The sequence below is a fragment of the Lemur catta genome, chromosome 7 (genome assembly GCF_020740605.2).
Source record: "Lemur catta isolate mLemCat1 chromosome 7, mLemCat1.pri, whole genome shotgun sequence".
NCBI lineage: Eukaryota > Metazoa > Chordata > Mammalia > Primates > Lemuridae > Lemur > Lemur catta.
The window spans coordinates 49,693,509-49,709,682 of record NC_059134.1 but is presented as its reverse complement, the minus strand read 5'-3'; the positions used below and the strand labels follow the sequence as shown (position 1 = coordinate 49,709,682).

The window sequence follows — 16,174 nt, the reverse complement described above, 5'->3', positions numbered from 1 at the left end:
CTTGATCCAGATCTTAGAAGACAGACCTTCAATTTTTCCCCAATCAATACATTGTTGGCTATGAGTTTGCCATATATATATGGCTTTTATCATTTTGAGTTATTTTCCTTCTGTATCCAGTTTGAAGAGGGTTTTTATCATAAAGGGATGCTGAATTTTATCAAATGCATTTTCATCATCTGTTGAAAAAATTATATGGGTTTTGTTCTTGATTCTGTTAATGTGATGTGTCACGTTTATTGATTTGTATATGTTGAACCATCCTTCTATACCTGGGATGAATCCCACTTAATTATGGTGAATGATCTTTTTAATGTGTTGTTGAATTTGGTTTGCTAGTATTTTATTGAGGAGTTTTGCATCTATGTTCATCAGTAATATTGGCCTGGAGTTTTTTTTCTCTATTGTGTCCTTGTCTAGTTCTGGAATCAGGATAATGCTAGCCTTATAAAATGAGTTTTGAAATATTCCCTCCTGTTCAATTTTTTTTGAAGAATTTGGGTAGAATTGGTGTTCATTCTTTGAATGTTTGGTAGAATTCAGCAGTGAAGCCATCAGGTCCTGGGCTTTGTGTTGATGGGAGACTTTTTGTTATGGCTTCAGTCTCATTACTTGTTATTGGTTTGTTGAGGCTTTCTATTTCTTCATGGTTCAATCTTGATAGGTTTTATGTGTCAAGGAACTTATCTGTTTCTTCTGGTTTTTCCAATTTTTTGGCACGTAGTTGTTAATAATAGTTTCTAATGATTGCATTTCTGTGGTTTTAGTTGTTATGCCTTCATTTTTGTTTCCAAGTTTATTTAATTGGGTCTTCTCTTTTTTTTTCTTACTTTAGCTAAAGGTTTATCAGTTTTATCTTTTAAGAAAACCAATTTTTTGTTTTGTTGATCTTTGGCATTTCTTTTTAGTCTCAATTTCATTTATTTCTGCTTTAATCTTTATTATTTCTTTCCTTCTACTAATTTTGGGTTTTGTTTGTTCTCGCTTTCCTAATTCCTTGAGAGATATCATTATGTTGGGTTCATGATCATTGCCTCTAAGCTTGTAATAACTCCAGAACCATTCCTTTTTTTTTTTTTTTTGTAGAAGGTTTTGGGTTATGCCAATCTTTCAGCCTGACCCAGTATACATTGTTTCAGTGATTACTTAAAATTTCTTATCTGTTCATGGCATTCTTATTTCTTTAGTTTTTTATGGCTTTAAAAAATACATTTTTCTATTATTTTCAGGGATTTAGGCTAGAAATTGTGAGGTCAGAGTATGTGTGCATAGTCTGCAGTTTTGATCCAATCTTCTTATTTATAATAAAAATAATATAATATTATAGGAAAGTGACAAATGCATAGTGATAAAAATAATATCATTCATACTTTCATAGTGACTATTATGATTTATTTCTTCTACTTTTCCCCCCAAATATTAAATTTTATTTATTTTTGTACATAATAAGCATTTTCTGGCCGGGCACGGTGGCTCACGCCTGTAATCCTAGCACTCTGGGAGGTCGAGGCAGGTGGATCGCTGGAGGTCAGGAGTTCGAGACAAGCCTGAGCAAGAGCGAGACCCCATCTCTACTAAAAAAAATAAGAAATAAATTATATGGACAACTAAAAATATATATTAGAAAAAATTAGCCGGACATGGTGGCGCATGCCTATAGTCCCAGCTACTTGGGAGGCTGAGGTAGTAGGATTGCTTGAACCCAGGAGTTTGTGGTTGCTGTGAGCTAGGCTGACGCCACAGCACTCTAGCCTGGGCAACAGAGTGAGACTCTGTCTCAAAAAGTAAATAAATAAATAAATAAATAAATAAATAAAAATAAGAATTTTCTCATGTAATCATAAAGTCCATAACTGGGATTTCACTTTCCAAGGTAATTTTCTGGGGCCTGCTATTTGGTGACCCTCATCTGGTTTCCCTATACTCACAGTAAGTGTAGCTATTCAACCATTTAGTCTACTGCTTTGTCATGACTAGATGGCTGACTGTGTAAAGAGGTATCGGGTGGAAAAAGGTCTTTTCTCCTTGCTCAGGGAAAGTCCCTGTCATATGGGGCAGGAATAGTCATCTCCTTATGAGGATTAGAACTAATATGTTAATTCTTTTTTCAAGTCATTTTAATCTTAATTTTATAATTAACCTTTTTTTCCCCCTTACCTATAGTTCACTTATCAGCCATGGAAGGCCACCTTCACTGTTTTAAATTCCTATTCAGTAGAATGAGCAGTGCAACACAAGCTTTAAAAGCCTTCAATGATAATGGAGAAAATGTATTGGACCTGGCCCAGAGGTTCTTTAAGCAGAACATTTTACAGTTTATCCAGGGAACTGAGTATAAAGGAAATGATCCAGAAGATCAGGAAAGTAAGTAAGAAAGCTGATAAGTTTTAGTATATACTATGATGATGATGATGATATAATAAGTAGAATCAATGGAATAGGAAAAGAAGTTATAAGGCAAATGTTATATTAAAATGTATTATATATATTACCTATACATTCATCCAGATTCTTTATTATGAAATATTTTAGACACAAATATGTAGAGATTAACATAATGAGCACTGTTTGTGTCACTAAAGAGTAAAATATTACAGAGCTGAAATCCTTTGAATCTCTCTTCCTGCTACTGTTATCTTTTGTTCCTCCTCCAGGATAGGCTATTACTTTGGATTTATCATTCTATTCTGTAATTTTCTATTTTAGTTATATAATATACATATATTCATAAAATACATAGTATAGTTTTGTGTTATTTGTTAGGTTAAGATGCTAAACAGCTATAAAAAAGAAATCCTAAAATTCAATGGCTTAAATGAGATAGACGTTTATTTCTTGTGTATGACAGCTTAGGTTAGAGAGTGCATCTGTACCATGTAATCATTCAGGGACCTACTGTCTTCCAAACTCTCTCTAGTTGTTGCTAATCCTGCAGGGGGTGGGGAGGGAAGAAGGGTATTATAAGTCTAGGACCAGAGATTTCCAAGGTGGACGTTGTTGCACTTACTGCTTTTCCTAGCACTCCACTGGCACAAGTTTACTTAGCCATAAATAGCTGCAAAGAAGCCTGCACAGTTCATTACCTAGCTGGGAAGCCTTATCCCAGCTGCAAATCTATTACTGTCGAAGGAAGTGGATTTTAGTAGACAACTAGCAGTCTTTGAAACTTCTTTTAAAACTTTATATAAATGAGGCCGGGCGCGGTGCCTCATGCCTGTAATCCTAGCACTCTGGGAGGCCGAGGTGGGCGGATCATTTGAGCTCAGGAGTTCGAGACCAGCCTGAGCAAGAGCGAGACCCCATCTCAAAAAAATAAAATAAAATAAAATAAATAATAAAAAAATAAAAAAAATAAAACTTTATATAAATGGCATAAAAAGCACATCCTTCTGTGATTTTTTTCACAAAATATTATGATTTTTTGATTATTAGGTTAATAGATATATCCTAGTTTATTATTCTATTTATTTACTTTATTTCATTTTATGAAAACCATTATTTATATATTCTCCATTTGACATTTAGTTTCCTTACAGTTTTTCATTATTACAATCAGTGTGGTAACGGATACTCTTGTACAGGTCTCCTTATGTACGTGTAGATAGAGAAGTGGTTCCCTACCTTTTTCACACGTAGCCCACATGAAAAGTGGTAATATTCATATGGCATACCGGAATCATTCGATGAGACTTCTTAAGGTCCTGCCTGTCTTCTCAGAATTAAGAGCTCAGCTTTATTTCTAAATGCCTTGATAAATAGAGAACTACTTTAGGTTTCGCTTGGTGGGATATCCCCATCTTCAGTATAAAAAAGGTATTGCTGCATTCTTCATCAAAGTGGTTGTAGAATTTTACACTTCCATCAGCAACGTTGGGTAAGGTTTTAGAGAAACTCAATATTAAATATTGTTAGACTCTAAAACTTTTACCAACCATGGATTGGAAATATTCAGGGAAAAAAAAATAACAATACAACAATAAAAAATAATACAAATAAAAGACAATACATTATGGCAACTATTTATATTGTATTGGGTATTATAAGTAATCGAGAGATGATTTAAAGTATACTGGAGGATGTGCATAGGTTATTTGCAAATATGCCATTTTATATAAGGGACTTGAACATCCATGGGTTTTGGTACCTGAGGAGGTTCTGGAACCAATCCCCTGAGGATACTGAGGGATGACTGTATATGGGTGCACACATACTTCTAATCTGCTTCTAGTCTATTTTGCTGTCTTTGCTTCCTTGCAGAGAGGGAGTGGTCTGTGCAAATGCTGCAGGCCTTGAGACCAAGTGTGTCTTTATACAAAGGGTTGAAAATGACCATCCCCTTGTGTTTTGTGGTAGCATGAGGGAGAAAAAAGAATTGGGCTAAGAATAATTCTGGTGCAATACTTCTGATATGTGTGAAGTCCTGAGGGGAGGAATGGTGTCACAATTAGTAATAAACTTATTTTATATTTTATTTTATAATTCTCTTTTCATTACTTGTCATTGCATTAACTGAACTCATTCCAATATAACAGCCTCATACTTGAGGTAATATTGAAACCTGAAATATATGATAGCTTAAGACAGGGAAAAGAATAAACTCATGTGTTTACTGAATTGCTGAATTTTTTTATTCACAGCTTTAGCGTTTCCAGGTCATGTTGCTGCCTTTAAGGGTGATTTGGAAATGCTTAAAAAATTAGTGGAAGATGGAGTAATCAATATTAATGAGCGTGCTGATAATGGCTCAACTCCTATGCATAAAGGTGAGTTATTATGATTCCTCTTTCATGTTCAGTTCTGACACAATTGTTGCTGAGTTGTTCACATCTTAAAGTAGTTATCGATCAGAAACACATGAAAATACAAAACTTTTTCCTGATGCCCTAGCAGATATCAGTCTATATTATATGGTATACACAATGCCTAATTTTCAATTCAAGTATAATGTTCCTTTTATGATGCCAGATATTCATGCATTATTACATTTGAGGGTAATTCCAATAGAATGTCTATTATGACATTGTCATGTTAGTGAAGATATAAAATGTGCTACTAGAGAAAGTTTTTAGGATAAAATTTTAGAATGACCTTATGCTAAAATAGAAAGCATATTTCTTGAAAATAGTTATAGTGAAATTTTTTTCTTCTCTGATTCTACAAAAATGTTTTTACTTCTGTAGAAATATCAGTGAATGTTAGATTTGAACACATTTTCAAGATGTTTGTCACTTTTCTCTGTACTTTTTCTTCCATGTGGAAGTCTATAATATTGATCAGGTTTTTTTGATTTTTAATTAGACTTTGTCAAATTGTTGACTCAGTGTTCGGACTCTAGGAATTATGCTTGGTACTCTTCCTTTTATTTATAAAAGCGAAAACCAGTCTTAAACATACTTTATCTGAAATTTACATTCTGCTTCATTTGTGATATTCGAAGTTTCTTCATGATCTGATGTCAGGTGATTTTTATAAAACTCTTAACAGCAAAAAGATAGTATGCTTTTTAATATAATCATCTGTTTCAATTGGGCTTTATTTCATAAATAACTTCTGACAGTCCCCAGATTATATATTACGTTTCCATTGGTTAGGTTTTTAGTTTGCTTGTTAAACTTTGTTTAATCCATAATGTATCTCAAAGTATAGAAGTTAAGCACTATGTGTACCAATAATTTTATGGGGGGATGTGGAGTAGGAAGAGGGGGAATGCAAGAGAGTTTTCTTCTACACATTGGTGAACTCTCTGTCCTAGAGTTCGATATTTCACTCCATCCACCTCTGCTGGCCATCCAGGGATTGGGTTAAGCTGTCCACTATGGGATTTGTGAATGGAGAGGAGGCTTAACATGTACATAAAAAAAAAGGTTTTTATTTTTAAAAATGTGATTACTTGGAGGAGCAAAGTCTCCTATCTTAGTTTACTAGGCTGACATAACAAAATACCACAGACTGAGTGGCTTAAATAATAGAAATTTCTTGTTTCATAGTTCTGGAAGCTAGAAATCTGAGATCGAAGTGTTGGCAGGTTTGATTTCTTCTGAGGCTTCTCTCCTTGGCTTACAGATGGCCGCCTCCTTGCTGTACCCTTGAGTCTTTTCTGTGTGCACCACTGCGTCTATATCCTAATCTCCTCTTCTTATAAGGACATCAGTCAAATTTGATTAGGGCCCACCAATTATGACCTCGTTTTACCTTAACTGCCTCTTTAAAGACCCTGTCTCCAAATACAGTCACATTCTGAGGTACTGGGGATTAGGACATCAACATAAGAATTTTGAGGGGGACACAATTCAGACCATAACACAACCATTTCAGCCTGCATTTCATATCCTGTTTATAATCAGTTTTTATTGCTAATTTGTGTATGGTGTCATTTAGACACAATGACAAAAGATAGGCTCACTCATGGTGAGTGCATCTTTGAGGGAGCAGTAAGTTAAACTGTCACTGATGGCTGGTTTTCAGCCTATCCCAGTCATTTCTTCACTGCTTGAACTGAGATAGAAATGAGGGGTCTAGAAGAAGGTTCTAAAAGACTGATCTACAGCAGGGTGTTTGGATCATAGCCATTGCTAGAGAGTGTGAGGGATGAAAGTGAGGAGGAGCCAGGAGTTTGCCCTTCACCCCCTCTTATGAGTCTGTCTGTCAAGGACTCCCAGGGCTGGGCGTGGGGCAGATGGTGTGGTGGAGAGGTGATAAGTGGCTACAGCTGCAAAAGGGCATTCTCGGAGACATTAGCCTTTTCTTGGGGACCATCTGTATGTTTGGATTGTATGCAAGTTGGGCATATGAAAGTTGATATCTCCGTATAGTTCAGATCACACTTCCTGCATTTTGTCAATCTGTCTGCTTTTTTCCTTTTGTTTCAGTTTTGATTCAGTATATAAGCTGTAGTGTCTACTAATGAGGCATTCTTCTTAGTCATTTAATAATTGTTTAAATCTGCTATGACTTCCCCTTTCTTTCATTTGCCCTTAAACCATAATTATTTCAAATCATTTCTTAAAAATTTTTAACCACTGCATAATTTTGTCTTATTCTCTTATAAAACATTGATCAAATTAATATATCCTAATTAGTATTCAATAAGAATCTTGGGTAAAATTCCTTTTATTTCATTGTAGATAAATTACTTAGCCTCCCTCCTTCCTTTTTTAAAGCATTACCTGTGTGATAAAATTGAAATGTTGAGCTAAATTTATTCTATCTTGTAAAACTCACCATTATCAATGATCATAAATAATGATTTTTTGACTTTTAATGATAGAAAAGACAAAATATGTTGCTGTTTTTATCTAAAGAGGGGCTATTTATATGGGCATGGGAAATCCTATCGTATTCTTTGTTAGTTGGTTCTGGATAGGCTGTAGGAGAGAAAGAATCTCCAAACTTCAGGAGCCAACTTGGAGTTTGGCAGATGGCTCTGAGTAAGACAGAGGACAGAACACGAGTTCTTACAGACCTTTGCCATCTGGGCTGTAGTGTGGTAGTGAAAGAGTTGTTTAGTCACTTGACATGGCTCTGTGTCCTTTCCTTTCTGTTGCCAGTATGGAGGTAGGTTCACTCTTTAAGGCACCAAATTCATAACAAAATTTCTACTCTTTGATCCGTTTTGCAAAGTCACATATATATATTCAGCACCAACTATGTCCCCATAGTGCGGAGACAGAATGAGATCTGGAACTTACTGTTAAGGAGCTACATGCTTATACCATGAAACAACTAGACATTTTTAAAATACAGGATGTAACTAATGGCAAAAAATATTATATTGTTAAAATACATGAGATAGGAATTCAGAAATATGAATTGAGGGATGGAAGAAGTTGCTAAGGATCAAATTATTGAGGAACTATTCATGGGGATTTAGTTATAATACCTGATGTTTATATGACACTTAACAGAGTGCAAAGCTCTTATCACATTTAATTTGTACTGCAATATTTTATGAAGCAGCAGTGTGCTCTCCTTATAAATAAAAAATCGTCTATGTAAAAGATGAGGAAATTGAGGTTCAGAGACGTCAGGTTCCTTGACTGAGGTTACACAGCTAGTAAGAGCAGAACTACAATTTCATTCATATTTATCATACGTTCATTCATTTATTAACCCTATAGACATTTATTGAGGGTCTTTATGTGTCAGCCACTTGCTAAGTTCTGGGGATATGAAGATCATAGTCCTGTATTCAAGTCTCATTGTTTAGTAGACTTAAACTCAGGTCTTTTAAGTCTATTCAGTTTGTTTTTCACAGCTTCACTGCGTTTTGAAATGGACCAAGAAGAATAGCTAGAATTTAAATGAACACATAGTTAAGTGATGGGCTTTTAGGTGGGAAGGCACATAAGCAGAGTTGTGGAGGTGAAAATTAATATAGAGTGAGTGTGTTCTGAGGACAAGAGTTAGACAAACGTGGTAAACAGTTTAATCAAATGTGGCTTAAGAGGCCTGTAAGTTTTGAGTTGTAATAGTTAGGGGAATATATATACATATACATATGATGGAACAATACTTTTGAATTCTATGTACGTCCCTATGGTTGGAATGTGCTCACATTCTGTTGTGATACAAGATTGGTTAGGAGCTATTTATAGCAGGAGATAAGCACTTGATAAAATTAGAAAAGCCTAGATTTTAGCTTCAAGTTCATTTCTTACTAGCCATGTGATGTTAAATAAATAACCTCTCTGAGCTTCAACTTTTACATTTATGTAAAATTCTCTGTAAAGACCTGAGTAGATATTTGATTAAATGTTTGTCTAATGAATAAATAAATAAAATAGAGAAAGTAACATTTGCCTAACCTACTTTTGTTAGTTAGTGCAAGGATCAGTACTTAAGAAAGTACTCTGTAATGGTGCTGTCCAATTTTTAGAAAATCGTTCCTAATAACTTTTTTTTTTTTTTTTTTTTTGAGACAGAGTCTCACTCTGTTGTCCGGGCTAGAGTGAGTGCCATGGCGTCAGCCTAGCTCACAGCAACCTCAAACTCCTGGGCTTAAGCGATCCTACTGCCTCAGCCTCCCGAGTAGCTGGGACTACAGGCATGTGCCACCAAGCCCAGCTAATTTTTTTTCTCTGTATATTTTTAGTTGGCCAGATAATTTCTTTCTATTTTTTTTTTTTTTTAGTAGAGACAGGGTCTTGCTCAGGCTGGTCTCGAACTCCTGACCTCGAGTGATCCACCCGCCTCAGTCTCCCAGAGGGCTAGGATTACAGGCGTGAGCCACTGCGCCCGGCCACTAATAACTTTTTGTGTATGTGTACTTTGTATTTTTTTCTTTTGTGTGTATGTGTGTGTTTTTATTTCCTTTTTTTTTTTTTAACAGCTGCTGGACAAGGCCACATAGAGTGTTTGCAGTGGTTAATTAAAATGGGAGCGGACAGTAACATTACCAACAAAGCAGGGGAGAGACCCAGCGATGTTGCAAAGAGGTATATATCCCTATCTGTATTGCTCCATTCTTTCATATTTAAAAAGTTTTGCATATACTCTTCTACTTAGAAATCTCTGAGAATTTAATGGAATTTTAGAGAACTCAATCAAATGCAAATGAAATGACAATTTTCAAACTGAATTGACATTTGATATTATATTAGCTCTTCTCTCCGAAACAGTGATTCTCAAGTGGGAGGGGAGGGGCATTTAGAAATGCGGGGGAAGGTTGACATAATGACTGGAGAGCACCACTAACATTTAATGAGTTTGGGTCTAGGAATACTGAGTGTTATGCTGCCCTCAGAACAGTGATGCATAGTGAACTATCCCACCCAAATGCCTGTAGCACCCCGTTGAGAAACACTGTAATAAAAAGGAATAGTCAACATCGATATTAGAAAAATAAGCCACATGGGTTTTGAAATATATTTTGGTATTTACATTTGAATTAAATATAGCACCTGTTATTAAACACCACCAGCTCATTCAGGTCAGGTTCTCAAGGAATATTTAGCCCATCCTTTTATTCATTCGATTATTCCTCATTTAACTTCCCATATACTTACTATGTTCCAGGTACTGTGGTTAGCGTTAGGATTACAAAGATGAGAAAACACAGTCTCTGTCCTCAAGGTGCTTACTGTCTTGAGGAGACAAATATGCAAACAAAATTCTTAATTATAATCATTATACCATATTATATAGTATGTATAAGGTACAGTAAGAACGTAGGAGAAAAAGTGTGCAAGTCTTCCTATTTGAAAGTAGTGAGGGAGAGACATTAGTACAGAAGATGGTAAAAGTTACACAGGAAACTGCATGAGGACAGGTTTTAGATAGAGGTCAAGGAAAATTTTTTTTTGTTTTTTTTGAGGAAGCAACATTTCTGCTGACACTTGAAGGAGGAGAAGTTCTAAGACAACACCTGTTTGTTTGAGGAACTGCATACAGTTTAAAACTGCTTGAATCTAAAGTAGGAGTGTGGGCTAACAATGGCAGATGAGGCTTGACAGATGATTGCTAGGGCCCAATCATTCACTAAATTGTCATGCAAATTTTGTTTGGAGCTCATGTTCCTTAAAATTTTGCCTGTGGGATTTCTTTGATGCCCTGGAGTGTAGTTTTGTTGTGCCTGAGATCATTATCAGCTCAGGACTATTTTATTTTTATAAAACAGCTTTATCAAGGTATAATTGACATACAACAAAATGCACATATTTGTAGGGTACAAACTGATGAGTCTTGTTATATGTAAACACCTGTGAAACTATCAACATACTCAAGATAATGAACATATTCATCACCCTGAAAAGTTTCCTTCTGCCACTTTATAATCTCTCTCCCTGCCACTGCTCCCCAGTATCCCTTTTTCAAGCAAACACTGATCTGCTTTCTGTCACTATAGGTTAGTCTGCATTTTATGGAGTTGTATATAAATGGAATCATGCAATATGTATTTATATATTGCCTTTTTTCACTTAACATAGTTATTTTGAGATTCTTCTATGTGTATTAGTAGTTCATTCCCTTTTTATTGCTGAATACTGTTCCATTGTCTGTAGATTTCCATAGTACTGCATAGTTCAATGGCCTACTCACCTGTTGAAGGGCATCTTGATTGTAGCCATTTTTTGGTGATTATGAATAAATCTGCTATAAACATTCATGTACAGGTTTTTTGTGTCAACATGAGTTTTCAATTACTTGGGTAAATCTAGGAATAGGATTACTAGGCCATGTGCTTTATCTTTATAAGAAACTGCCAATGTGCCTTCCAAAGTGGCTGTATCAATTTGCATTCCTATTAGCAATGGGTAAGAATTTCTGTTGCTCCACATTCTCACCAGCATTTGGTATTGTCAGTTTTTTTGATCTTAGTAATTCAAATAGTGGTGTCTTATTGTGGTTTTAATTTGCATCTTTCTAATGAAAAATGATTTTAAACATCTTTTTTATGTACATATTTGCCATCTATATATTTTCTTTGGTGAAGTGACAATTCAGATCTTTTGCCTACTTTTAAAAATTGGATGATTTTCTTGATGTTGGGTTTTAAAGGCTTTGTTTATTTATTGAGTTAGTTTAGAGACATGATCTCGATTTATTGCCAAGCCTGGAGTGCAGTGACCTGATCATAGCTCACTGTACCCTCAAACTTCTGGGCTGCTTTGCAGTGATGTTCTCCCAGTTGTGTCTTGTTTTTTCATTCTTTTAGCAATGTCTTTGAAGAGCAAAAGTTTTTATTAATTTGTTCTTTTATTGATTGTACTTTTGGACTCACATTTAAGAAATCTTTAATTAATGTAAAGTCAAAAAGATTTTCTCCTCTCTTTTCTTCTAGAAGTTGTATAGTTTTAGATTTTACAGTGAGGTACATGATCCATTTTGAGTTAATTTTTTATATGTTGTCTGAGGTATGTATCCAACTTTTTTTTTTTGCGCATGGATATCCAATTGTTCTAACACTATTTGTTGAAAAGACTATCCTTTCTCCCGGGCCTTTGTCAAAAACAGTTGTCCATATATGTGTGGGCTTATTTCTGATCTCTCTATTTTGTCTACTGATCCGTTTGTCTATTTTTGCACCGATATCACATAGGTGATTGAGTATCATAGGTGTATCTAGACTAATCCATAATTTCTGGTTCATATTTTTTTTTATGCACCTAAATGCTAGGTGTGAGTGTAGTGTTATTATAGAGATGACCTTGAATCTGGCATAAAGCAATTACTCAATAAAGAAAGCTGTTAAATTACAACCTAGTAGAGGAGATAATGAATTCTATAAACCTTATAACTTCCTACATATGTTTATTACTATATCTTTAATGATTTGCAGTACCTAGTGAAAGGTAAGGATATATGTATGTGTGTATGTGGTTACATAAGTATGGGAAAATAGGATTTGAGGTTTTTATGTTTGGTGAGTAATTCTGAATGTACTAAGAGAAAGTATTAAAAATTCTAATTAGCAAAGTTGTGGAAAAATATGCAAATTGCATGCAATCAAACAACTCCAAAACCAGTAGTATATTACTGGAAGCTTTGTAAAGATGCAGAAAAGAGGAAAGAGAATAGAACACATGAATGGAAAGGTCATTATTTTTCCATTAAATTTCAAAGCTATGCCAAAGGCTTTGGGTTGAGGAAGGATGATTGAGGGGGCTAGAGCTGTAGTTAGCCCTAATACTGGAACCAGAATGAACCCTCCAATCTAAATTAGGCCAACAAAAGGCAGTAACTATAGGTGATCAAGTAGGGTGGTTTTGGGTTTTCTATGCATTTGGGCAACTATGTTGGGAAGCACACCAAATATGCTTTTGATATTGAAGGTTCATTCCTAGTAGATTTTTACTGATAAAAATTATGGAATCAGTCTTTAATATGAATATTTGTCCTTAGTGTCCAGTAACTGTTTGAGTTTCCCACATAGCTGAATATATTTCAAATTGTCACTGACCTTCAGGTACAGTTTGATTCTTGACTGGTAGGATGGGTCGGTGGCAGAATATACAGAGTGTAATTCCCTAAGTTAGTGCAAGCTACAGTTTTAATTTGAAGAAGGTTGTAGATCTGGTTAATTATTGATTCTTTTCTATAGGTTTGCCCATTTGGCAGCGGTGAAACTATTAGAGGGTCTACAGAAATATGATACAGATGATGAGAATGAAATTGATGAAAATGATATGAAATTTTTTGTAAGACACGGTGTCGAGGGAAGCACTGATGCAAAGGATGATTTATGTCTGAGTGAGTCGGATAAAACAGATGCTCGAAGTAAGTTTGCTACCTCTGTTGCAATTTATCCTTTCAGAAATAACCATAACCACTTTTTACTACAAAATTGGAAATTATTCTTAAGATAATTACTGTCTACAAAGCAAAATAATTTGATACTTTTTGGGAATCAGAACTAATGCAAATTTTTATACTAGGTTTTTTGAACATATAAAGAAGTATAAGAAATGGTCTGTGTCCTCAAGAGGGGGAAAGTTATATAAGAGAAAAAAAATACTTAAATGGATTATAGGAAATAGGGAAAGAGATATCTCAAGGATTTTCATGGTTTGCCGGCAAATAATTTTTGCAGATAATAATAGCAACAAATATTTATTGTCTACTGTGTGCCAAATACATGTGTAGTTATTGGAGAAACAGCACACAATACAAAGCACCTTGTATTCTGGTTATGGTGGTGGTCAGGTAGGATGGTGATAAATAATTGATAAGAAAATAGATATATAGAAAATAAAGTAAGTTGGTGCTATAGATAACTGTTAGGCCTCTGAGGTCATAAGTAGTTGATGAGAAAATAGATATATAGAAAATAAAGTGAGGTGGTGCTATAGATAACTGTTAGGCCTCTGAGGTCATAAATAGTTGATGAGAAAATAGATATATACAAAGTAAAGTAAGGTGATGCTATAGATAACTGTTAGGCCTCTGAGGAGTTCATAAATAGTTGATGAGAAAATAGATATACAGAAAATAAAGTAAGGTGGTGCCATAGATAACTGTCAGGCCTCTGAGGAGGTGACATTTGAGGAAAGCCCTGAATAATGAACGTGAGCCATATAAAGATCTTGGAAGAACATTTCAAGCCAAGGGAACAGTGTATGTAAAGGCCATGAGGTAAAATTGGGCATGATCAGTGTGGCTAGAGTAGAATTACTAAGGAAGTGGTGATAAGGTTGGAGAGGCAAGCAGAGGCCCAATCAGATCACATAGAGCTTAATAAGGATTTTAGATTTAAATTTTATTTTAAATATTAATAGAAAGCCATTGGTAGAGTTTAGGGCGGGGAATGATGTGATCTGATTCATGTTTAAAAACAATATCATCTAGCTGTTGGGGGGATAATAGACTGGGGAATGGAAAAGAGCATAACATTTCAGGTGGGTTATGAATTAGGTAGGAAGAAACATACCTACCAATGTAAGGTTGGATGAAATTTCTGATGTAATTTCAATTTGTCAAGGATACTAATTAGAATTGTACAGGAGCAGATGTGGGAGGCTCAGATCTGTTTAGAATTTTCTGACAGTTTTATTTTAAACAGCTTTATTGAGATATAATATCATTAAATTTACTCATTTAAGATACATAATGTAATAGTTTCTAGTATATTCACAGATTTGTGCAGCCATTACCACAATCAATTTTATGTCATTTCTGTCACCCAACAAAGAAACCCCACCCTCATTTAGTAGTCACTCCCCATTACCCCCTTCCTCATTTGAGCAAGAGATATTTGTGAGGGGATCATTGTCAGGGAATCAAGAAATTTCAGAAAGATGTCTCGGGAAAGACCAAGAACATGGCTATAACAGTTTTCCTACCATAGTGTGCTTGATACAAATGAGCTCTCAGCACCCTTGCCATACAGTGAGTCTGGCATCCAGCTGGGGTGCTGGCAGCTAGTGAAGGGATACTACTATATATGAAATCATATGTTATTTTATTATCCCTATTTAATTGTATTCCAGGGCAAAACCTAAAGAACTAGAGGGACCGTTCTTGGGATACTAGGTTTTGCCAGAGCACCTGCAGGAGATTGGTTGGATTTCTTGTCATTCCAGACTTCCTGGAATCAAGCCTCAATTCAGAGCATTTTTTAGTGAATTATGTTTAGGCCCATGGCTTTATAGAATCCTATAACCATTTGAGGTTTGACTGCTGGCTCAACATTCCTGTCACATGTCCTCTGGCCTCCAGTCAGTCACCTTCAGTGATAAGGCACTTACTATTGCCCAAAAGGGTCATTTCCATCTTTTGACAGAGTTCCTGTGAGGATTAAAATGTATAAGGTACTTAGTGTAGTGCCTTGCACATCATAGGTACTCCATAAATACATCATAGTTCTTACTGCTTTTGTTGGAAAGTTTCTGCTTTGTTGTTGTTGAAATCTCTCTTCCTGGGGCTAATTCCAGTTAATCCTAGCTCTTACCTCCGAGGACCCCATAGAACAGGTCTTTCAAAAAATAGCATTTTAAATATCAAAGAAATTATTATACAAGCTAAATTTTTTCAATCTTCTCTGATTTTTTTTCTTAATCCTCTCTATCTTCTTGCTTGTTAGCAGTTATGGTGGTTCCCAAACCTGTCTGCCCTTCAGAATTGTCTGAGGAGCTTTTATTAAGTACAGATACCTGTGTTTGTAGGTCTGCAGTGGGGTTCACCATGTACCTTTTTAAAAAGTGCCCCAGTTGATTCTGGTGTATGCAGTTTGAATCTTGGCGCTCTAACCTTATTGGTAGATAAATCAAAGTGGTAAGTGTTAGGAAGAAGAGGCTGTGATTTGCTAAACTGGTCCTATAAAGTAGTTTCTCAACTTTTATACTCTTGACATTTTGAGGCTGATAACTATTTATTTTTTTTAAGAAAATAATTGGTGGATTCCATTCCAAAAAAAGAATGGTCAACATAGCTGACCTGTGGTAATGGTTGGAAAGTGGAGAGAAAGTAAACAGTCTTTGGTAATTGACTTATTCTTTTTTTCTCTTTTTAAAAAATTTTAATAGAATTAGGGGGGTATAAGTTGGATTCCATTACATGTACCAGGTAATTATTTTTGTTGAGGGGGGCTCTCCTGTACATTGGAAGGTGCTTAGCAGTATCCTGAGCCTTTACTCACTAGATGCCAGTAGTAGCCTCCCTTTCTCTCCCCACTCCCAAATTCTGACAGGCAAAAAGGTCTCTAGATGTTGGCAAATGACCTTTGGGGGAAAAAATCACC

The 16,174-nt window shown here is 35.3% G+C and overlaps 1 protein-coding gene across 1 annotated transcript in view; it reads left to right on the top strand.

Moving 5' to 3' along the window:
• Positions 1-16,174, top strand: part of ANKRD42 (ankyrin repeat domain 42) — a 46,095-nt gene that overhangs the window by 17,010 nt on the left and 12,911 nt on the right. Inside the window, exons 7-10 of the mRNA XM_045556936.1 lie at positions 2,164-2,364; positions 4,638-4,763; positions 9,329-9,434; positions 13,040-13,215. Coding sequence (XP_045412892.1) covers positions 2,164-2,364; positions 4,638-4,763; positions 9,329-9,434; positions 13,040-13,215 — 609 coding nt within the window. The remainder of the gene's footprint in view (positions 1-2,163; positions 2,365-4,637; positions 4,764-9,328; positions 9,435-13,039; positions 13,216-16,174) is intronic.